The sequence below is a fragment of the Camelus dromedarius genome, chromosome 9 (genome assembly GCF_036321535.1).
Source record: "Camelus dromedarius isolate mCamDro1 chromosome 9, mCamDro1.pat, whole genome shotgun sequence".
Taxonomy (NCBI): domain Eukaryota; kingdom Metazoa; phylum Chordata; class Mammalia; order Artiodactyla; family Camelidae; genus Camelus; species Camelus dromedarius.
Genome location: NC_087444.1, coordinates 72632895 through 72656056, shown reverse-complemented (window position 1 = coordinate 72656056; position 23162 = coordinate 72632895). Strand labels below are relative to the sequence as shown.

Below are 23162 nucleotides of genomic sequence, written 5' to 3'. Positions count from 1 at the left end.
GAACTACATATGAGGTAACAAAGGGCAGGAACTAGAAGAGGAGCTCTGAGAGAGCATGATGGGGTGTTACGGGGCGGCCTCATCCAGCAGCCAGGCACCCCTCCACCAGGCAGAACACCTCCTCGTCCTCCTCTTCACGGGCCCGCAGCCCTGAACGCTGGCCCCCGGCACCTCTCACCTCACACGCTCCTGCTCGCTCGGGCCTGCTGCGCCTTCTCTCTGGAAGCCCTTCCCAGGTCTGGGAACTGGGAACTGGCCAGCAGCAGAGCACAGCAGTGGGGAGCACAGCTCGGGATCCCCTATCTTCCTATTCACTGTGACCTCGGACAAGTGACAACGTCCCTGAGCCTCCTCTGTCAAATGGAATCCTAAAGGCACTCCGCAACTGTCACTGCTCTCCCGCAATCCCCTAAACCCAGCTTGCAGGCCCCTTAGAGCAGCTGACAGGCCCGTGCGTGCTGTGATTCCGCCTGACTGTGTTACCACCTCTAACTCAGCAGTGAGCGCTGGGACGCAGGGCCTCGGCCCTGGACGATATACTCCGACACTCCCTGCACCCTGCTCTTCCCCTTCACTGTCCTGATCTCAACTTGTGACTTTGACAGTCATCAGTGTAAATTCACTTGTACAAGCATGGACCTGTCTCCACCAGGTTTTGGTGCCCCGTAGGGCAGAGACTGTATGCTTTACTCACCACTACCTACTTAAAGCCAGGCATAGGACTTGTCCCACAGCAGGCACTGAGGAAATATCTGTTCCGTAGGAAGCTTCAGTGTTTGCAGAAGGAAGGGAAACAATCACAAATGAGGGGAGAAGGCTCGCGACAAAGTGACAGGAGGTCCTCACAGACCCCAACCAGGCCTACTCTGTTAATAATCGAACTGAATGATGTTTTCAAGATACCCAGGATGGATCTGTTTCTTATCAAGTATTTACAAACATGCTTGACATGAAATGCCCAGCAAGAAACAAACAGAAAAGGATACACAGTGAACCACTCTGCCCTCAAGATAGAAGCCTGGCTTTCAAGGCCATATCTGAGGGCAAAAGGCACAGAAGAGCTGGCCCACTGAAGCAGCTCAAAGGAGGGACTGGGCTGGACAGGGGGAGCCCCAGTGAGTTCTGGGGGCTCTTGGCCTCTCACCTTCGAGGCATCTGGTCATCTGCTCAGCTCAGCTCCACACCGCTGTCCCTTTCACCGACCTCACTCTTAGTTTTTCTCTTTAACCCAGAAACTTCGAAGTATGTTTGTGCATGTATTCATTCATTCACTTTTTTCATCCACAGACATTTCCTGAGCACCTGCACTCCACCCCCACAGCCTGTGCTGAGTGGTGCCGGGGGCCCAGAAGTAACCCAGACAGCCCCAGGCCCTGCCTTCGAAGGCAGAGCTCACAGTCCACAGAGGGCACACTCATAAGACCCCGTCTGTCACCACGGCCACACAGGACTTTGATCTCTTTCTCCAGAGAGGGTCACCTCCAGAGTTGCCTTCCCTACAGACTTTTTCTGAAACGTCTCTTCTGAGCGCCAAGTCCCTGCCACCCTTTCACCTCTCCAATGAAAGCTAGTCTCTGACCTCATCACAGATCAGCTCGAAACAGAGAAAGAAAGCTGTCTCTTGTTATTTACATCTCACTCTCTTCTGAAAAGAACTTGAGGCAGCTGGATGGAAGTTATTGATGGGAGAAAGGGGGGTACTACTTCTCAGAAATGACCTGAAAGTGAGATGCCAGTTTTTGCCTACCAAATGAAAGATCGAGATTATTCAACCTGAGCGAGGGGCAGAGGGCCCGGCACTGTCGCCCAGAGCTGGTGGGAGTGAGTGCCCAGTAAACCATGTGAAGATGTGGTCCTGAGGGTCCTCACCAAAGGTCAAGCCCCTTGGCCAGTGAGTTAATTCTGTAAATGGTCACTGCCATGTTATTTATGCTGCAGAAAATCTGGAATTAATCTCATATCCAATAACAGCATGATTACATAAAATATGATATTGACAGAATGGAATGTTATTCAGCTATTAAAATTAAGCTTAAGCAGTTTTTAGTCACTTTTTTTTGTCTTTTTAAGCAACATTTAGGTTTTAAAAATGAGGCATATAATAGCCTACTTTCAGAATGAACTCGACTATGTAAAAATAAAACCAAATGGGTAGGTACAATTGTTACTGTCCTTATTTTAGAGGTGGGACACTGAGGCTTAGGAAAGAGACGTTCAGTATCACAATGGACTCCAAAGTCACCACACTTCTAACCTCTATGTTTGCCTCCCTGGAAGCCGAGAGAAGACAAAAGACAGGCTAGGTTATTTAAAAAAGGGAAAAAAGAAAGAAAGAAAGAAAGAAAATCACTTCAAATGAACTTAACTCTCCACCCCAGAGTCCACCAGTTTAGAATAATGCAAACCACCCATTCAGCCTCCAGTCTGGCCAAATATTCTGCTTTTTCCTCTAAAAAAAAGTCAAGTGATTCCTGAGCTTGACTCTCACCTTTAAAGTGGAACATGCTGACTAGTATGAAAAGTATCTAATTTACAGAAAGAAGGGGACAGAAACACTCTAAAATGCAGGGGGAGATTACATAGAGGTCAAGTGTAGAGATCCAGGGACCCTCCTGCATGGCCCCTCATCTCCAGCCTCGCCAGCCGCACCCCCCACTCACAGTGCTACTCTGACAGAGCCCTCTACATTCAGATTCACCCTGTCTGGTCACAAGCAGCAGGGAGACAGGGTCTTTTCTCCAGCCCAGCACTTGAGTGGCACATGACCTTGACTCTGGGCATCTGCTGCTCTCTGCCAACCGCTCTTACCGAGGGAAGATGGCACAGGACATTCCCGTGACTGTTGTCTGACAGTCAGAAAAAAGATGTGAGGCTCTAAACAAGAATTGCAGCTGGGCTTGGGGACCGAGAGCAGCTCGAACACAGGCTAACGTGGGGGTGGGGGAGATGTGGGCCTGCAAAGAAGCAAACAGGGCAGGTTGCGGACAATGTTGCCCATTTTTACAATGTGGTATCGGTGGGCCTGTTTGCCATCTGCAAAAGTGGAATAAGAATTAATGTCATGGGGCTCTTGTGAAGTTCAGATTTTAAAAATGGACATAATGCTATTAGTATCAGTGAGGCTAACAATTAAAGTCTGAGCACTTTGAGAGACGCAGTGTTGGGCGATGCTTAAACACTTACTGTAGGTCTGGTGACCATGCACAAATGACTTAGCTTCTCCAAACTCACTTTTCTCCTGTGAAAATGAGATGGTCACAAGAAGATCTGCTCTCACGAGGGTGCTGTGAAGATTTAATGTGATCACAACGCACATAAAGCACTTAATCAACAATTATCAAGGCACAACATGTGCCTGGCCTTCATTTACCCCCTGTGGCCCCATGCAGCAGACTTGGGGTTATGCCTGGTTGTACTTATTTTTCAGGGTGAGGAGTGGAGCAGGTGCCTAACCAGAGTCGGTTCGCTCACCAGACTCAACTGACCCACTGATGGTGGAAAAGCACGAAACTGCACTTATGGGTCACCTCTGCCCTTCCTCTCACCTCTCTGTGTGGCAGTGCCTTCTTCCTTTCTGAATGACTGTGGTCTGCGTCTTCTACCACTGATAAGACAGGGGCACAGAAAAAACCCAACAAGAAAAAAACACAACAAAACCCACTGCTTTTTTCTTTCACCCTCCTACCAATTATTTTTAAACATTTGTGGTTATGACAGCAGCAAATCAACAAGCATTCAGCTGCTGCCCCGTTATCGGAACCCATTCCCCTGTGGCGGTCCCTTCCTGGGCAGTTCTTGTCATCACTGGACACCAAAACACCTCGGGGGAACGCCAGGCCCAGGAAGCCACGGCGGCCTCTGGCCTGGTTTGCAAAGGTTACAAGTTCTAAAATAAGAAGTTCCCTCTAAAGAGAACTGATCACCTGATCCAGCTGATGTCTAGAGACAAAGTCAATCAAAAATCATACAAAGAGGTAGGCTGGGAGGGTGTTGGGGGCAGGGAGAGCAGAGGAAGGAGGAACCAAAGAAATGAAGTTTTCCAAAGTCTATCTGTAACAGTAAAAAAGGTACGAAGTGTCCATCTTTAAGAAACCTCATGAAAGAATCCATATAATGATGAGAAAGAATGAGGTACAAAATATTAGAAAGTTCTGGAAGAATACACAAGAAATGGCAGTTTCCTCTGAGGTGTCTGAATCTCTTACCAAGAAAATATCTTACTTTTACAATTAAAAGAAGGAGAAAATAGAACTATTTCTAAGGGTCTCCTGTACATGATCACTAGGAGGAGGAGACTATCAACATCACCCCCATTTCTATATGAGAAAACAGAGGCCACAAAGTGAAGGGACTTGCTCAAGGCCAGGGAGTATGTGGCAAAGTGGGACAAAAACTTTCTTCCAAAGCCAAATCTGGAGACGTCAAGGCTTAGGTGACTAAGAAAGATCTACTGGCAGGAGAAATTAGACATGAACTCCAAATTTGTTTGACTAGATTTATGAACCAAGAACAATCAGCCACCTTAGAAAAGACACTAATCCCCCGTGAGGGCACTGGGTCTGACCTCGCCAGCTCCTGGCAGAGATAAGAGCTGCTGGTTATTAATGAGCCCTTGTTCCTTGTACATGGGGCGTTAAAAGAGAGTGGCAGGGTTCCCCAATACTTTGGATGGTTTAGGCACAGTTCTACAGCCAAATCTGGGGCTCAGGGGTACTGCCTGTCTCGTAGTACAGTGGGGAAAAGGCCTGCCCTGAAAATTAGCATCATCTAAATGGCTTTACAGGGGCCTAAAATAAATTAGTGAAGCCACAGGTTAAGAACCAGCAAAAGTCTCCCAACTTGGGACATGTGGCCGCAGTGATCAATCAGTCCACATTTACGGAGTCCCTGCTCTGCGCCAGGCCTGTGCTGGATAGTCAAGAGATGGCAAACTGTGGTCCCTGCCATTAAGTCGACTTTGTTGTCCAAGGGGTGGTGTGGTATCACAGAGGAAGGAAACCCAACTCAGATCAGGGGAGTGATATTCCTGGAGGTCACATCAGAGTGAGCAGTGAGGATAAGTAGGAAGGGACAAGGCAGGATATTCCAAGCAGAAGGAATGAACACCTGTGTGGACATGAGGGGCTGACAGCTAGGGGTGACAGATGTGTGGGGACGGCAATTAGTTCAATGTGAGCATAAGGTTTAGGGAGGGCAGAAGACAGTGGAAAGGAGAAAAGGAGGTCAACAGGCCCTGGGTCTGGGATGCCAATCCAGGAAGTCTCAATTCTGTCCTGAAGGCAAAAGAGAATCCCAGAAGGGTTTTAGTTTTCAGACAGATGGGTATGGTAACTGAAAATGGATTAGAAGGAAGACACCTGAATGCAAAGGCTGGTAATGGTGCTAAGCCACTGATGAGGGCTGAGGGTGAAAGGCAGTCCCATGGGAGGACTCTTGGTCACGCGAGGCTGGACTCCAGGCCCACAGAGCCCCACAGAGTGCTTGTCTGGGGCTCTGGATGAAAAGTACTACCAGTCAAGTTCTTGAACTTGATAAACCCTCTGCAGAAAAGAAAACGGCAAATGGGCTGGAACAGCTCCACTCGGAGCACTGGCTTCCCACACAGGCAGCATATAAAGACATCTCACAGCTCACCTTTAATCCACCCAACAACTAACCATGAGGCTCTGCAGGGGAAAGTAACTCGCAAGAAGTCACCACCTTCATCCTCTGTGCCCCCCAGGACCCGCCTCCAAGCCGCCACTTGTAGTCATCTCTAATAACGTCCTGCCTGGCTCCAGATGAAAGCTGAAGACTGGTTTGCAGTTAGTTAATGGTTTTTATGCAAATATACCCCGTACAGTTGGCCTAACACTACTGCCCAAGGAGGAAATTCCTTTTGCAGAGCAAGGGCCCCAAGTGGAGGCCCTCCCAGCCTGGCTGAGCAGCAGGGTGGTATTCACTATACTGTCTCCCAGCCGGAGCATCAGGGCCTTCTGTTCTCAGTCGAGGGGTGGTACTTCTCTCACAGCAGAGGTCTCTAGGCACCCTTGAAAATCTGGGGGAACCTATACGGCTTCCTGCCAGAGGAAGTGTCCATTGAAAGATGATGAGATGATGAGGATGGACTGTTATACGTGCCCTTCCCATGGGCCCAGGACAGATAAAGCCCTTGGCAGATCAGCCGTCAAATATTGGGATTCTTCCAGGTGCTGAGTTTGGGGAAGTTGTTTTTGTTCTTCATTATTTTAATTTTGACTTACAGAAAAACGATACCCAGAATTCCTGCATAACTCCACCTAGATTCCCCAAATGCTAACATTTCTACTACATTTGTCATTATTTCTTTATGTTTATATCTACACACACGCATTTTTTCTGACTGATTTTAAATCTGCCACTGAATACTCCACTGTGTATATCCTCAAAACAAGAGCATCTCACATAACCACAAACTAATGATCAAAACTGTGAAATTAACATTGATAGAGTATTATTATCTGATCTACAACCTTTTTTCAAATTTTACCAACTGTCCTACTAGTATCCTTGAGAGCAAAAGAAAAAAGAATCTTCTGCCCGTGGATCCAAACTGGGGTTCCATGTTCCATTAGTTCTCATGTCTCTTTATTCTCCTTTAATTTGGAATGGAGTTACTGAGTCCTTCAGGACACTTTTGACAAGTACCGGCCACTTATTTGATAGAATATTCTTCAATTCAAGTGTGCCTGATGCTTCATCACTGGACTGAGATGACCTCTCTGGACAGGAGACCAGAGCGGTGCTGAGCCCTGTCAGGAGGCATGAGACCGATCTGTCCTACTTGGAATGTTAACTGTGATCTCTTGGTTGAGGCACAATCTGCAAGGGTTCTCTAGTCTCTTTTGGTAATTAATTAAAAAGTATCCTGGGAGGACATCTATCTTATTTCACAGCAAACTTTTCCATTGGTTTTTGCATCCATCAGTGATTCTTGACTCGAAATAATTTTTACTGCTATGATGATGGTCAAACACAGATTTAAAAAAAATTTCATCGTTCCAGCTTTATTTATTGTTATTCTGTTAAAAAAAAAGAACTTTCCCCTCTCCCTCACTTTTTTACTTATTCTATTATCTATCAGTAGACTCAGGGGTTCTTATTTTATTCTATGGGTCATTATAATCTGTTGTGATCACTATTTATTTGATCCTCACACTGTCCCAGATTTGACTAGTAGGAGCCCCCTCAAGTTGACTCTGGTGACCTCTTGACATGACCCATCATTCTCTGAGCACTTCCTTACTTTCTGGCATAGCAGGATGTTCCAAGCTCAGTCCCAGAATCAGCCACTTCTCCAAGGAGTCCTGGCTCCTTGGATATTAACACCCATGATCGGGGCATGAAGTAAGTTCATTGCTACCAGAGTGTCTTTGCTTCTAAGTCTCAAAACCAGAGCTCAGAAATCTATATGCATAAACATGAATACATGTACATACATCTATTTCTATACACACATATAAAAAACCATTAAGTTCATCAGGATGACTCCGATTCCAATCCAACCCCACAGGATTCCTTCTAGCCTTTCCCACCTTCCATATTTACAGGAACTAACTCACTTCATTTTCTGGCAATTAAAAAAACCCCGATTCTCACTATCCACAGTATATTTGCCTATTTGCTCAACCCTGGAATAAACAGTAAATAGTTTCAGAATTGCTAACCCATGTCCCTGTGAAAAACAAACCTACCAACTAGAGTTCAAGATTTGCCTGCAGTTCTTTTTCCTTTAGTCTGAGGGTGTATAGTCAAAATACTGTATTCAAGAGCTATATGGGGTAGTTCCTTTCTAACCCTGCCTCAGTCATGTCCTCATTTGAAATACAGTATCTAACACATTTTAAAATAAAAACATACATGAGTAAATTAAGCCTTTGACAAAGGACACAGGTCCCCTTCTCCTACGGCAGTGGTTTCCTTCCAATTGGCTGATCCTTCAGAAACCTGTGAAGTTTACAAAAACGCATACGCTAGCGGCCCCTAGTTATTTCTAGTCAGTAAATCTGAGCTAGAACCAGGGAATCTGTATTTTTCAAGTGTTCCCCAAGTCAGCCTGATATCTTATCAAGTTGGGAAATAACTGGCTAGAAGAATAAAAACCTAAAGCAGGGCCCTGATCTCATCTCTGGCCGGTTCCCACCAAGCTCCAGGCTCGTGGGGACATGGTCCCTGCACTGCTGGCCATCTGAACGCCCTGCTCCTCTGCTGGCAATACTCCCACCTCCCTTTTACCACCTGCCAAATACCTAGTCTTTAAATTGCAGCTCAGATGCCTCCTCCTCTGCGATGACTTTCCAACTCCCTAAAGACAGCCAAGACCATCAGCTCCCTGAGCTCCCGTAACAGTTTGCTCTTGATTGTGGCATAATTCACACACATTGAAAAACAGGCCAGCACAGCATGATGGCTTTCTCACTAGCCCTCTGTGACAGCTCTCCTCACCAGGAGCAGAATTATCTGTGCTTGTCTTCTCCACTGGCAAGGAGACTTAGTCTTCTTCCCTTGATGATTCCCAAGCATGGGGTCTGGCATAGAGCAGGTGCACAAAAAATGTTTGGTCTAAGATTATTTTGTAGCTTTAATCCTGCAGCTCAAAAATGGCCTAAGTACTTTTCCATGACTCATGAGAACAGACTGAGAAAGTTCAGATTGTCAAGGAGTCTCTGTTAAGTAATTCTCATTTTGAGATGAAGTCCATTTCTTCCTGCTCTGGGCTAAACCTGCATGTTATTGTTCATGCTGGTAAGTGAATGCTGTTTCCATACTAGACCTGATATTTTTAGCACTCCTGTTATGATAAACTCACAGTAACCTCAAGAAGAACAAATCAAAGTCAACTTTTTGCCACAGGAAACCAGCTCACACTTAATGTTTTGCAACATGCCATGGGAGAATAATAAAAAGATGAGACCTTTTGCTCACAGATGGTGAGGCCAACTCTCAAGATAGTGGAAAAATGTAGCAGGAAGCGTTTAGTCTGGCCACCACCTTATTAAGTAAACTGGAAAAACACTCAGCACCCAAACAAGGCAAACACACACACATGGACAGCAGGGCAGCTGCTTCAGAAGAGGCTGAACTATGAATGGGGCAGAAAGAACTGGCTATGTGTGCCAGGCAGGCCAGGACCAGGGTGACACTGGGCCTGATGGGTCCCCAGGGGAACAAGCAGGATAAAGTACCCTGTGGGGATACCAGCAGGCAGGCTGCTGCCCTCCCTCCAGAGTGAAGAAATGACCAGACCAGCAAGCCAGTCACTCATGCAAAAAATATTTATTTACTGAGCACGTATTAAGAATTCCATTAGGCAAAGGTGAAACAAAATTGGGTTCTCCACAAGGTATTCTCACATATGCGTCCCAGCCAAGCACCCTGACCTCACTAGAATTCCTAAAGCATTGTCAGGAATATTAGTCACATTCCTGGAAAGACTCTTGGGAAAAAATTCCAAGGCCTGGGAAAACCTGAAAACAACTTACGTGCCTTTTAAGACTGGTCACAGATGATAGTTCACCCAAAGAAATACGTTCTGTGGCCAACAAGACAAAAAAGGTCATTCGACACGTGCTCTCCAAGATCTTTTCTGCAGCACTTAAGGCCATCAAATGAAAAAAAGCAAGTTGCTAAACTGTGTTTAACAGTTTGGTTACACACACATGCATAATTTTTAATTGTTATCATTATTTTTCAAGAAGAAACTCAAACAATTCTTAACAGTAGCTTCTCCTGAAAATTGGAATGGGGGAAATGGGGAGGATTTAGTGAAGAAAGCTTACTTTTTACACCTTTGTGAATTATTTGAAAATTTTTTATGTGATATTTTCCTAATAAAAATAAATTTCAAGTGTTTCTTGCAGGGGTGGGTTGGGGGAGATGACTGTCTGGGTCAGAATTCAGATAATCTTTGTGTCTAATAAATATTTGAGCCAGGGTTTTGTGTAGTGTAGTGGTAATTCTGTTTCCATAACATGCAGAGCTCTTGATCTGAAATGTCACAAAATCACTCAGACATGCATACTACGGAGGTGAAGAGCACAGTCTACTGGGCAGACAGACCTCGTGGTCTAGATCCTAGCTTTGTCTATAAAACCACGTGTATAATTTTGAGCAAGTCATATGCATGCTCAATTTCAGCCTTTTAAAATTTTCTTCTAAATTTTCTACAAATTATCTCACTAAAAACTGCACTACAAAGTGGGATAACAACTATACTTAAAAGATTGTAAGAGAACATGTCAGATGCTCACTAGCACAGGTAAGGCGGCAAGCAGTGTTCAACACACAATAACCATGCTCACGGGCGCCAACATGAAATCTAGAGAACCGTCTAAAAAGTTGGATATTCCCCAAGGCCAACCCGCATCCCAAAGATAGAATGTTACCAATGTCTGACTTTACAATAACAAAATTAAGGCCACTTCTTTATCAATTTCAGGTGGGAGCTGGGAGCTGCGCTCAGCTCTGGTAGCCTCCAAAGCTTGTCTTTTCTCCTGACACAAGCCTACCCACTACTCTGTTCGGACTACTGTTACTGCCGTGGCTGACTATCAAAACAGGCTGGGCAAAAATACAGTTCCAACCAAGACTAGACCTTAGGACTAACTGGAGGACATTTTGTTCAAATTAATGAATATTTTCTAGAAAATTTTAAAAGAAATATACTTAAAATGAGTAAATTTTCTGGCATAAACCCCACTTCAATAAAGTTCTTAAAAGTACAAAAATAAAACATACAGAAACACAAAACACAGAAGAACTTATATTTTTTTAGAGTCAGTGACTATTCAGAACGAGATTTTGAGACAGGCAGGCTAACAGTCCTATCACTTTACAGGTAAGGAAACAAAAGCCTAGAGGCAAACTGACTTATTTGGCAAAGGTCACAAAGACAGCTGATGGCAAATATATTTGGCAAAAGGCAACTTTATGTGTGGAGGCTGCTACAATCTCCTAGATAAATAACGAGTGAAGTCAAATTACAGGAGAATATCACAGCTAGTTATATCAACGGCCAATCAGAAAATCAAAAGAATTTCTCTGAAGATGAGAATAAGGTGATAAACTCAGAGTCAGCTTAATACTTACAAGCTGAATTCTGGCAGAATTCTAAGCTGCTGGAGGAACCAGGGGAAGAGACCATGAGAGCCATTTCCCTCCACTTCCAGTCCTTAGTCAAGGGAGTTGAGCAAATATGCACCAACAGAGAAACTCCCAGAAAGCAAACTAGACCCTCATGCTCATTGCATTTGGAACACTCGTTACAGTTCCAGTTGCAGTACCTCTGGAAAGACACAAAAGAGCTCAGGAAGACTGAAGAGGGCAAAAAAGAAAAATCATCAGGAATATGTACATGACAATGCACAAGAAAAGTTGGGACATGTCATCTGCTACAAAGAGAAAGGCCCAGGAAAGGCTATGCTGGATATCCAAAAAAAAAAAGCAGGAAGAGCACCAGGTGTGGTGTAAAAAGAACCAGTTCCTGGGTTCCTGGAATAATCGGGAGACTTGGGTTTTAGACCTAAGATTGCCACTAATTTGTTGCACAGCCATTGGGAGTCATTTCCCCTCTAGGCCTCATAGAGAGAGAGAGAGAGAGAGAGAGAGAGAGAGAGAGAGAGAGAGAGAGAGAGAGAGAGAGAGAGAAGGTTTAATTAGCACTGAGAAGTGGGCTCATTTGTATGCCAAGTCAGACAGTGACTGCAGGCAGTGCTGTTTAAAGGATTCTGAGGCTGTGGGAAGAGTGGCCCAATGGTTTAGACAAACCAGCCAATGAGGAGGCTCCATCAGCCACGTCTGCCACAGGTGAGGGATGGAGAGAGAGTGGGAAGCACGTATCGGCCATCCTTGGCCTAGACAATATATGACACATGGAGTTGTCTCCTTCTTGTAAAACTCTCTATTACAGAACTGTACACACAAAATGGTTAAGATGGTAAATTTTATGGTATGTGTTTTTTACCACAATAAAGAAATTCTATGACTATTAACTATGAACACAGAATTAATCACCAAATCCAAAGCCCTGGAACTTGAAACTAAAAAGATAAATACCATTTAGAAGAGAGAAGTAAACAAATGGAGTATATCATCCAACAAAGTGTCACAGGTAGAAAACTGAAACCCAACAAGATTGCTGCTGTGATAATACCTACACAAGTATGGAATTAATGGTAAACAGTCAATCCCCAAAATTCTACTACACAGGTGCAAGGTGCCCACCACTCCCCCCACACCAAAAGCATTTAACTAGATAAGACAGGTCCCAGGACTGCTCTGTGCAAAGTCTCCTGCACGTGTATCACTTGAGCCCCACAAAAGCCCTCTGGGGAAGATGCTGTTAACACTCCCACGGTCAGAGGGGAATCTGAGTAAGCCTCAGGGAATGTAAGTCACCCACCTAAAAAACTGGCAGAGGCAGGACTGAAAGCCAGGTCTGTTTTGATTCCAAAGTGCCAGCTCTGAACAACAGTGTACCATTGCCCACCATCTGGGTCATGTAAAGCCCCTGCTTCTTCCTCACCACCCGTCTCCTTCCCAGCCTCTTGTAACTTCTGATGGTGATGTTCAGCAGAGTCTACCCGGATTAAATATACATTTTCCCACACTGTCTCCAGGGCACTAGTTTTGCCTCCCCATCTCAATGATGGGTGCCTGAGGGCAGAGAGGACCAGAGGCCTGTGTCTTCATTAGTCTATGCCTTTTAAAACACCTATAAATGGGGGTAGAGCAGCTACTTCGTATGACTGTGGTGAGGATCACACAAGCTAATGCCCACAGAGCGCTGAGAATGGAGCCGGGATGCTATTAGTCCTGGGTACCCCACACAGTATTTAAGAAATTAAGACTCCAAAGACCTGGGGTGCTCAGGTCCCACCTCCTTAGCCATCTGTGATCTGTGTCCTCTCACGCAAAACACTGAGCCTCTCTGGGTCTCTGTTTCCTCATCCCAAGAAACCAAATTGGGGATAATTCCCACCATGTCTACCTCACAAGGGTGCTGTGATGATGAGATGGACAAGAAAATACTCCAGAAATTGCAAAGGGTCAGATCAGGGTTTCTCCACCTTGGCACTACTGGTGCTGGGGGCAGTCCTGTGCCATGAGTCAAGGAATATTAAGCAACATCCCTGCCCTCTCCCCAATCCGCTGTCAGTCGTTACAACCAAAAATGTCTCCCAACACTGTCAATGTTCCCTAAGATTGCCCCCAGCTGAGAATCTTCAGATTATGGTAAACTCAAATACTGGTTGACTCCTTTTTTGTTTTTTGTTTTTGCAGGGGGAGGTAATTAGGTTTATTTATTTATCTATTTTTTAATGGAGGTACTGGGGATTGAACCCAGGACCTTGTGTATGCTAAGCACTGCTCTACCCTGAGCTACACCCTCCCCCGAGGCTGACTCCTTTTATAAGTTAGAAACGCTCAGGCTATACCCCAAACCTCTGCAAATTAATAGCTGTTTACTGAGGGCTTTCTAAGTCCCAGGCATAGGGAACAAAAGTTGGGAAGGACATCTCGAAAAGCACAAAAATGTCAAGGTGATTCTCCTTCTGCATGCTTTTCTGGTATGTTCTATAACAGACATGGATGACTTTCACACTAATTAACAAACATGTTATTTATAACTTACTTGCTTACTTTGAGAACAGGAGTAGCCTTAGTCGCCCTGTACCTCAGTTTCCTTGTTTGTGAAACAGGGATAGTAACAGTATCTACTCCCAAAGGCTCTTGCTAGTAATCATTCAATGTTCATGATTATTATTTTTAAAATAATATTAAAAAATTAAAGGCCCAGGCCCAAGAACACCAAGAAGGCAAGCAATACTTAGCTAAGAGCCCCCTGAGCACCAGCAATGATGGTGAGAGGGGGAAAAATCCTTTCAGGAGAGGAAGGCTGGGTGTGAGGCCAAGAACCCTAAGAGGGAGAAGTGATGATGAAAGTAGCTGGATTTATGACACCGTTCACTCAGGCTCCACTTTAGAGGGCAGTTCATGTCAACAAACAATGAAAAGAACAAAACTCAGTAAGAAACCAGAGCTCAATGCTGGGCCTCGTCTCCACTCATCCTGCTGTTCCTAAGCGGACACTGAGAACGAGCTAATGAGGAACTTGACTCGGGACAAACCTGAAGCACCCTTTTGGACTCTGCAGCCACATTCGCAGAAATCAAAGCACAAAGCGCTCATGGGGAAGCTTGGCTTCAAGTCCTCACCTTGAAGAAGAAAGTAATCCGAAGTTGTGCGCTTCAGAGCCGCCTTGGCTTTATCGCTGCTCCAGTCCACTTCCAGCGCTTCTTTGACAGAGCAGAAGACCACCTTCTGTTGAAAAAAGACAAAACTGCTTAAGGATGAAATATGTTAGCTTTAAGTCACCAGGGAGTCGCTCTTCACCATTTCTAGGAGAAATGTCATTATATATGGTTTAATGTTCATTAAAAGAAGACTTGGCCCACTCAAATCCAATAAATGTTTATTGAGCACTTACTGTGTGTTGTTCTGGGCACTGGGGACACAGAAATCAATGACATACTCTCTCCCTGTACTTAAGGAAGACAGGGCAAAGCTAAAGACCTAGTTCCCTCTGACTCTCTCTTTAACTCTGGTGGTATTTACGCAGCAGAAATACCTGCACAAGTGACCAAGAACGTGTGTCTGAAGACAGTCAATAAAATATTATTTGTATTAGTAAATAGAAACAAACAACAATACTAATAAATAACAGCAAGAAAAACAAGCAAAGGGGGCAGAACAAAAGCTCCAGGCTGTGGGAACAGAAATGGCATTTGCAGAAGTCCTGTGCTAGGAGGAAATATGGCTGAGACCTATTAAGCTAAATCAAACTTTCTTTAAGAACAGACCTTAGTATAGTTATATTTTAAAATATAAACAACTAAATGTGAATAAGAAAATGGCTTTCCTTTCCCTTTCCTAAACAATTAAGCCCAAAAGCCATTTGCTGGGACTGAGGAAGGGCAGGGAAATGGTGTGTGTGTGTGTGTGTGTGGAAGGGCTGAGTGGCCTGGAGGGAGGGGACAGAGCAGAGCAGGGGAAAAGGGCATCCCTGGAGGGCAGCAATGGGGGACTAGTGACATCCAAGGACTTGATGTGACCAGAAAACACACTGAGAATCTGGGGAGCTAGGTTTCTCACTTTCAGAGAAGAAAAGGAGAAACATGGAAAGGGAGAAAGTTAGAATGAAGCCTGTGGTGAGGGTTATTTGCGCAAACTTGTGTGTATACACACACACACACACACACACACACACACACACACACACAGATAAAGAAATAAATGTAGATGCAAGTGTGTGTATGTGTATAAATACAAATGTTAACTAGCTGCGCCCACTAAGAAGGTCTAAAAGCAATGATACTCTGGTAGCAGTGAACACATCTAACATCCAGATCTTGGTTTCTAATCACCACTAAGAGAAACATTTCTCCTCGGAGAAATGGCTGATTTCAAGGGTAGGGCAGGGCGAGCATGCGAGGAGCCTGAAACAAGGACAAGTACTCCAAGAATGACGGGGACAGGTAAAGAGGTAACAGGAGCCAGCTTAAAAAGAAGCTTTCACTGGTCAAATCTGGAACAATTTGAGGGTAAAAATAATGATGATGGATTACAATACTTTAAACTATAGTCCATTAGTCCATAGACCTAAAATTAACTAATAAAGTCTGATAAGGAATAGGGTATTTACACATTTTCAAAATACCTTTCCACAAAATACCTATTAGTCTATCAGTCAACAGGAAAATGAGGAACTGATGTCCAAGGAGCAGTCTGGCAAACATAATCTTACTCAAATGACCAGAGTTAACACGACCAATTAAGGGGCAGATGGCAATGGCAATGACACACCAGACCACAGGATGCAATGAGAAGCATCCACGTCATGATATTTTTGCCAAAGATGTGCAGCTAATTGTAAGGGATCATCAGATAAACCCAAACTAAGGGACATTTTACAAAATAACTGGCTTGCAACCTTCAGGTGTCATGAAAATCTAGATGCATGTATGATTCTAAACTGGATCCGTCTGCTGTTAAGGACATGATTGGAACAACTGGTAAGGCCTGAATGGGGTCTGAGGATGAAACGGCAACAGTGAACCCATGTGAATTTCCTGATTTGGATGGTTGGTTTCTGATTATGGAGAATGTCTTGTTTGAGACAATAAAGACTGAAATATCTGAGGAGAGTGATGGATGGGGGCATCGTCCTGGCACCTTACTCTCAAATGGCTGTCAGTACTAGCTTCTTCTGCTAAGTTTAAGATGGTATATGAGTGTACAAATAATTTCAAAGATGGTATATGAGTGTACAAATAATTTCAAAGATGGTATGTGAGTGTACAAATAATTTCAAACTTACAGAGGTGTGCGTCTTTCTTCTTTTCTTCTCTCTCCACATACACACACCACACACATACATCAGATATTTAAAAAAGAAAAGAGAAAGATAATAATGGTACAATTTAGGAGGCTAAGTCAACCAAGACCTAGCAGCTACCAGGCAGTTTACACAGCTTACTAACGACCAGAATGGATTTGAAAGATGAAGTTCAAATTGCTAGTGAAGATAAAACAGTCATGGTTTTTAAGGTGGCTTTCTGCCTCCTCATAGTCACTCCTTTGGGGTTTGGATCCACTGTAAAAACTTGTACACAAGATGTCTGTACCGCCCTCAAACGGTTTGGTCAATGGGTCTGTCTGACCTTAAAAGTAAGTCATGTAGTCAGCCTAGTGACATGTAGTGCCTGGTACAGACTTGCCAGACTGTTCTTAACAAGTCTTACAACACAGATCAAGCCATCAGCAGTACGGTCTGGAAATGCCATCATGATGAGAAAACAAAGTTTTACTGGCTTTCAAAAGCTACCAAGACCTTAATTCAGGATTTTTGTAGTTTGCCTGGCTAAGAGCAATGCTAAGAATCCACTGATTCATTACGCCATTATATAATGAACAAGGGGGAAAAAGTGGTTTTGAGAGTCTTAGTCCCAGGCAGGCTTGTCTCCAACACTTTCAGGGCCTGAGGGTAAGAGAACAAATGAAAACCCATATATCATGTCTACCTATTTAGTTATAAATCACCCTAATAAGCTATTAAATAAAGTATATTGTATTCTCCTGCCTTGACAAATAAACATTCTTCATAACCACCCGGAAGACCAGGTTCAAATTTGGAATTCTCACACTCTTTGGGAGTTCTGTGCCAGAACGAAACACATTGGGAAGGCCACCACCTCCTATTCCCCTTTCCTGTCCCACCTTTGGCTCTGTCCCACAACGCAAGGGGCTTTGCATTTGACTTTGCCGAAGGCTTTGTCAACCCCCCCCCCCCACCAAAACATCCATCTCTCAGGCCTAGGCATGCAGACACTGTGGCAAGGTCTGCAACCCAGAGCCAATCAGGGAAGAAGCCTACAAAAGCCTGGGAAGTAAGCCTGGGGTTAAGCAGGCAGGAGATTCCAGGGGTCCTAGTATATAGAATGTGCTCCAGAACTGCGGGGAAGGCTATGGGGTCCAGGCAGACACATCTCCTTGATTCCATGGAATCCTGATCCTGTGAAGGGAACCTTCCAGAGCTCCAGGGCCAAGGACAGAGGCCCTTTCCCTCCCCAACATTAAGGGCAGAAGCATTCCCAGTTCTGCCACTAACTTGTGACCTTAGGCAAATGGATTTACCTCTCCTGGGCCTGTCTGTGGCAGACAACTTTTAGGGAAGTTTCTTGGTATATGAGGAGGCCCCAGTGGCCTTGACTTTAATGTGTACCAGCCCTCCGGCCACAGGTGACAGAGCCAAAGGTGGGCACATGACCCAAGCCAGACCAATCGGAGTCTGTCTCCTGGGAATTGAGAATAGAACAGTTGGAAATGGAGATACATTCACGGCACAGCTCTAAAGAGAAAGGCCAAATTCCTATTGCCTCCGAGGCTCCCAGCTGCCCTGGTCTTTACCTGTCTCAGGTCACAGTGGTGTTTAACGCTTCTAGTGATACTCCAGCCTGACTCCAATTAACGTCCCCTTTCTTGGTTCAAAATACCCAAAGTCCATTATCGTGGCTCATGACAGTTAAAAATAAAACCAAACTTAACCAAGCTGCCTAAGCTGTAGTAGAACAGATGCAAAAGGTGGTGCCTGCCTTACCCATCTCACTGGCACTGAGCTTATTATAAAGAAAAAAAAATGCTCAATGGTGCTTTCGGGGAAAGAACCTTTCGGATGAAGCAGCCAGCGGTGTCTGCTGGGAGGAGCACCCACATCCACCTGAATGCACACACTCCACAGGAACCCTCCCCTCCCTCACCCCTCCCCTGCTCCACACCCCTGGCTCCTGGGTCCCTCTGCCTAGAATGCCTAACCCACTCTCCTCCACCATCTACTATCTTTCCTGACAATTCCGGGCCTTAAGCATTTCAATCTGATAGTCTAGTTAAGACTAATAACAAGCCCTCTTACACTGTTCACTGATCTCTCCCCAAATGGGTATCAGCTTCCTGAGGCAGGGACCACAGAAAGGCACAGCGCTGAATGGACTAGATTTTCAATAAATACCCCCGAGCTGATGGGACCCACCTGCTTTTCATGTGTCAAAAAGCCCAAGAGTAAATATGAAAGATGAATTCTCCACACAATCTATCCACCATCAAATTAAGGGGTTGAGCTGAGCCATTGAGAATAGTGGGAAAGTGCAGTGACTTCTGTGCAAGAGGAAACTGGCTCAACAGATCACGGGAAGGCAATCAGAGGAAGACCTACACAGCCATTTAACGTTGTGTTCTCCAGCTGTACGCCAACTACATTTCAACAAAAAGATAAACAGACTAGACTAGAATAGAATCATGCTCTCCACAGTAGACATAAACATTTGCTTATACAAATACATTGAGCAAAGAAAGGAAAAGACAGTACATACATGTCGTTCACAACAGGGCATTACATGTGTCTTACATGTATTAATATATATTAATTAGTACTCCAATTTATCATGTATATGCATAAAAAAAACACTGGCAGGAATGTTATAGTCATTATTGGGTAGCAGGGTTCACATTTTTTCAACTTGGTCTCTATTTTCCACCTTTGGGACCGTGACCCTATTTCCCTTTCTAAACCAGACTGAACATCTATAACAAGTGATACAGTGCTGGATGTAAGGCTGAATGTAAATCAGGACTGAAACAACTTTCAAAACTACAGATTTCTAGGTCTAATTTCCACACCTACTCATGGGGGACTATAGTTTTCAAAAGCATTCTAACAACTGACAACCACAATCTGAGACAGTTTTCACACTCAGCAGAGTGGCAAAAGAGCCTGACGTTACCAAATGTTACTGTTACATGCTGCTGGGTTTGGAATGTAAATTAATAAAACTACTTGAAAGTTATTTTTCAGGGTCTGGTAAAGTTGAAGATGTGCACATCTTAATTGTCCTCTACCCTAGAGAAATCACACACTTACCCAAGGAGATAATCTGCACGCACGCACACACTCACACACACACACACCCCCGACTACAGCGCAATTTATAACAGCAAAAACTTACATGCCTGGGGGGAGGGTATAGCTCAAGTGGTGGAGTGCATGCTTAGCATGCACGAGGTCCTGGGTTCAACCCCCTATACCTCCTCTAAAAGTAAAGAAACCTAATTACTTTCCCGCACTGCAAAAAAGAGAAAAGGGAAAAAAAAAAAAACTTACATACCTAAACACCCATTAACAGGAGAATAAATAAACAGTCATGTTTTCATGAAACAAATACTGTATGGTCAAAAAAAACCAAAAAAGAAACAAAAAAACTGTCCTGCAGTGCTTGCTGTCCAAGAGAGCTTGCAATGATGACAAGAACATTCTGTGTATCTGTGCTTTGCAATATGGATGCCACCAGCCACGTGTGGTTACTAAGCATCTGAAATGTAGCTAGTGAGACTGAAGAATTGAATTTTTAATTTAATTTAAATTTCATTCCTTTTAATTTAAATAGCCACACAGGGCCAGAGGCAACAAGAAGGAACAGCAAAGCCCCAGAACTACATATAAACACAGAGGGCCTCACAAACCTAACGTTGCTCTTATAGAGAACGTGGCAGCATACATACAATATGAAACCCATTCTGAAGAAGTTAAAAAGCATACCAAACAATTCTATATTGCCTGGAAATACATGCATATGCAGTAAGAAGAAACGCACGAGAATAAGAACCACAGATAAGGACAGTGGTCACTTGCATTGGTGAGGGTAACCGGGGCCCTGGATTACATTAGTAATGTTTTATGCCTGACACTGAGTGGTGGGTACGTGGTGGTCAGCTACATCATTCTTAATTTATACCTACAACATCATGTAATAAACTTTATTCCATTGTTTAGATTTACAAACACATGGTAAAACACCATGCCAAGCAGGGCTATGTATATCCACCCCTTCTGGTACCTTATTAAATCCATACAAATGTACCAGCAGCCCTGAGAAGACTGAGAAGGAACACACAGATTGGTATGGATAATACTGGAAACGTTTTGGTTTTTAAATTGGATAATGTTTGTTTTGTTACAATCCGTAACTTGCATTGATGTCATATGATTTTTGTGTGTATCAAATATCACACAAAAAAGACTGGATTGTGCTGTGATGCTGGGAGGGACCCCCTTTCCTTATCCGTAGAGCACAGAAACTTCTCTCGGGTGAGACAAGGCACCACCAGCACCCACTCCACGCTCCACAACTGTCTTACCTGCAAAACCCACTACTCAGCATTCCACCAAATTCTCTGCAATGTGCACCCTATGCTTCCCTGCCTGCCCCTCTCTCCCCAAACCAAGTGATTCTGACAATCAGCAGAGTGTTAAACCTCTCTGGCCTGCAGGTTCTGGTATAGGCAATCCAATGACTTACTTCTAAATATTCCTAGCCAAGCCCCTTGTCTTATTTAAAAGACTCCTGTCAGCTGAGCTCAAATACCCTAAACTATGAGAACTAACATACTATAATATTAATCCATTTATTTGATCACAAACAGTTAACTGAATAACTCCTTTTGGGGGGGGGAGTTAGGTTTATTTATTTATTTACTTTTAGAAGAGGTACTGGGGAGCAAACCTAGGACTCTGTGCATGCTAAGCATGCACTCTACCACTTGAGCTATACCCACCCTCCTGAATAACTCCTTTTTATGACAATTATCTCCTCCAGGGAGATGGTGCTGAAACAGCCACGCCTACACTGAACAAACATCTCAACAGGAGTATGCCAAGCACTGCACTAGGAACACAGCAGTGAACAAAACTGCCTGGCCCACAAGGAGCTTAGACTCTAATGGGAGAGACACTGACAAGTAATCTGAAGTGCAATCAGCATTACAAGTCAAGGTGCCACAGAATTCACAGCAGCACTATTTACAGTAGCCAAGACATGGAATCTACCTTAATGTTCATCAACAGATGACTGGATAAAGAAGTTGTGGTATATTTATACAACAGAATACCATTCAGCCATAAAAAAGAATAATGCCATTTGCAGCAACATGGATGGAGCTACAGATTATCATACTAGTGAAGGAAGTCAAAGACAAATATACATCACTTACACGTGGAATCTAAAAAAATGATACAAATGAACTTATTTACAAAACAGAAACAGACTCACATAGAAAACAAATTTATGGTTACCAAAGGGTAAAGGGGAGGGGGAGGGATAAATTAGGAATTTGGGATTAGCAGATACACACTACTATACATAAAATAAACAAGGACCTACTGTATAACATAAGGAGCTATATTCAATATCTTGTAATAACCTCTAATGGAAAAGAATCTGAAAAAGAATATATATACACACACACACACACATATATATGTATAGCAATCACTATGCTGTACACCAAAAAACTAACAAAACTGTACATCAACTAAACTTGGGGGAAAAAAAAGGTGCCACATAAAAGGGGAGGAATTAAACTAGTCAGCCATCAGGAATGTTTCTTTAAGGATGGGGGTGAGAGGAGGATGAGAGAATTGTCAACAAATTGCCCAGAGAGGGGGATCAAAATAATGAATCACTACTCAACTGTGGAATTTCACAACTAATTCATCAAAAAAGGGTTACCAGTGCCCAAATTAGTTACCTACTATTGCAGAAGCTGTGGTAAAATTAAATCTGTATTTCTTGGCATGTCAGAAACAAATCCTACTTTATGTTTAATCTTTAAAGAGCTATTATGGAGAGTAACCACCACCATCTAGCCCCTAACAATAAGGGGGGGGGGGGCAGGAACATGGGAGTACGATGGTGGCCTTTTATCCCCAGAGTTTTCTGGAATGGTTCCAAATTTCACATATTTTATCCCACCATCCTCATAAAATCTCAAATTATCCTAGAAACTCCAAGGGGATTCACCCTGTGAGTCATAAGGTGAGCCTGTGCCCTCAGCCACTGCCTACCCTCTCTCCCCATCTATTCTTTCTTACAGAGTTGCACGATCTTGGGTGGATCACTGAACTTCTAGCTTTACTGTCAGCAGTAAATGGAAACAAGGAGACTAACGTGCTTCCCTGCACCCAATACAGTGCCTTGCACAAAGTAGGTATTTTACAACTCATAGATACAGAAAGAGCTGGCTGTTTCAGAGCAAAGGAAGCCAGAGTCCCTCTGCCCCTACATCTGTGCTTTTTCTCCATCCTCTTCCCTGTGACTAAATGCCAGTCCTGGTTTAGGTGCTTGGTAATTCATTCTTTACATGTCAACTGTAACAACTCTTCCTCTGGGAAACCTCTCTGGGCACTTCCTCATCACAGAACCACTGCAATCTCCTTCATCACCTATGTGTTCGTGCCTACATTGGGGTTGTGCCCAAGACTTGTTTCTGATGAACTCTGTTCTCCTGGTTTCTCTGGGCACCAAGGGAAGCAAACAATATACTCCTGAGCACCTACTGTCCGGGCATGACGGCACCGGTGCTAGAAAGGCCCAGCCAGCGCCTTCCTAGACGGTGTGAAAACCACAAGCTGTTTTTCCTCTTTGTTTTTTAACATTTCTAATTTAGGAGCACAATGTGTACCTTGAAGCAAAAGTGGCTTTACAACATTTGGTTGAACCTAAGGAAAGGGGGGAGGGGAAGGGAACCCTAACCAG

The 23162-nt window shown here is 44.0% G+C and overlaps 1 protein-coding gene across 2 annotated transcripts in view; it reads right to left on the bottom strand.

Annotated features, from left to right (window-relative positions):
• SAE1 (SUMO1 activating enzyme subunit 1) overlaps positions 1-23162 on the bottom strand; it is a 61023-nt gene that overhangs the window by 16601 nt on the left and 21260 nt on the right. For both annotated transcript variants that reach the window (XM_031458962.2, XM_031458963.2), the window contains one exon: positions 14235-14340. In XM_031458962.2, the coding sequence (XP_031314822.1) occupies positions 14235-14340 (106 nt within the window). The remainder of the gene's footprint in view (positions 1-14234; positions 14341-23162) is intronic.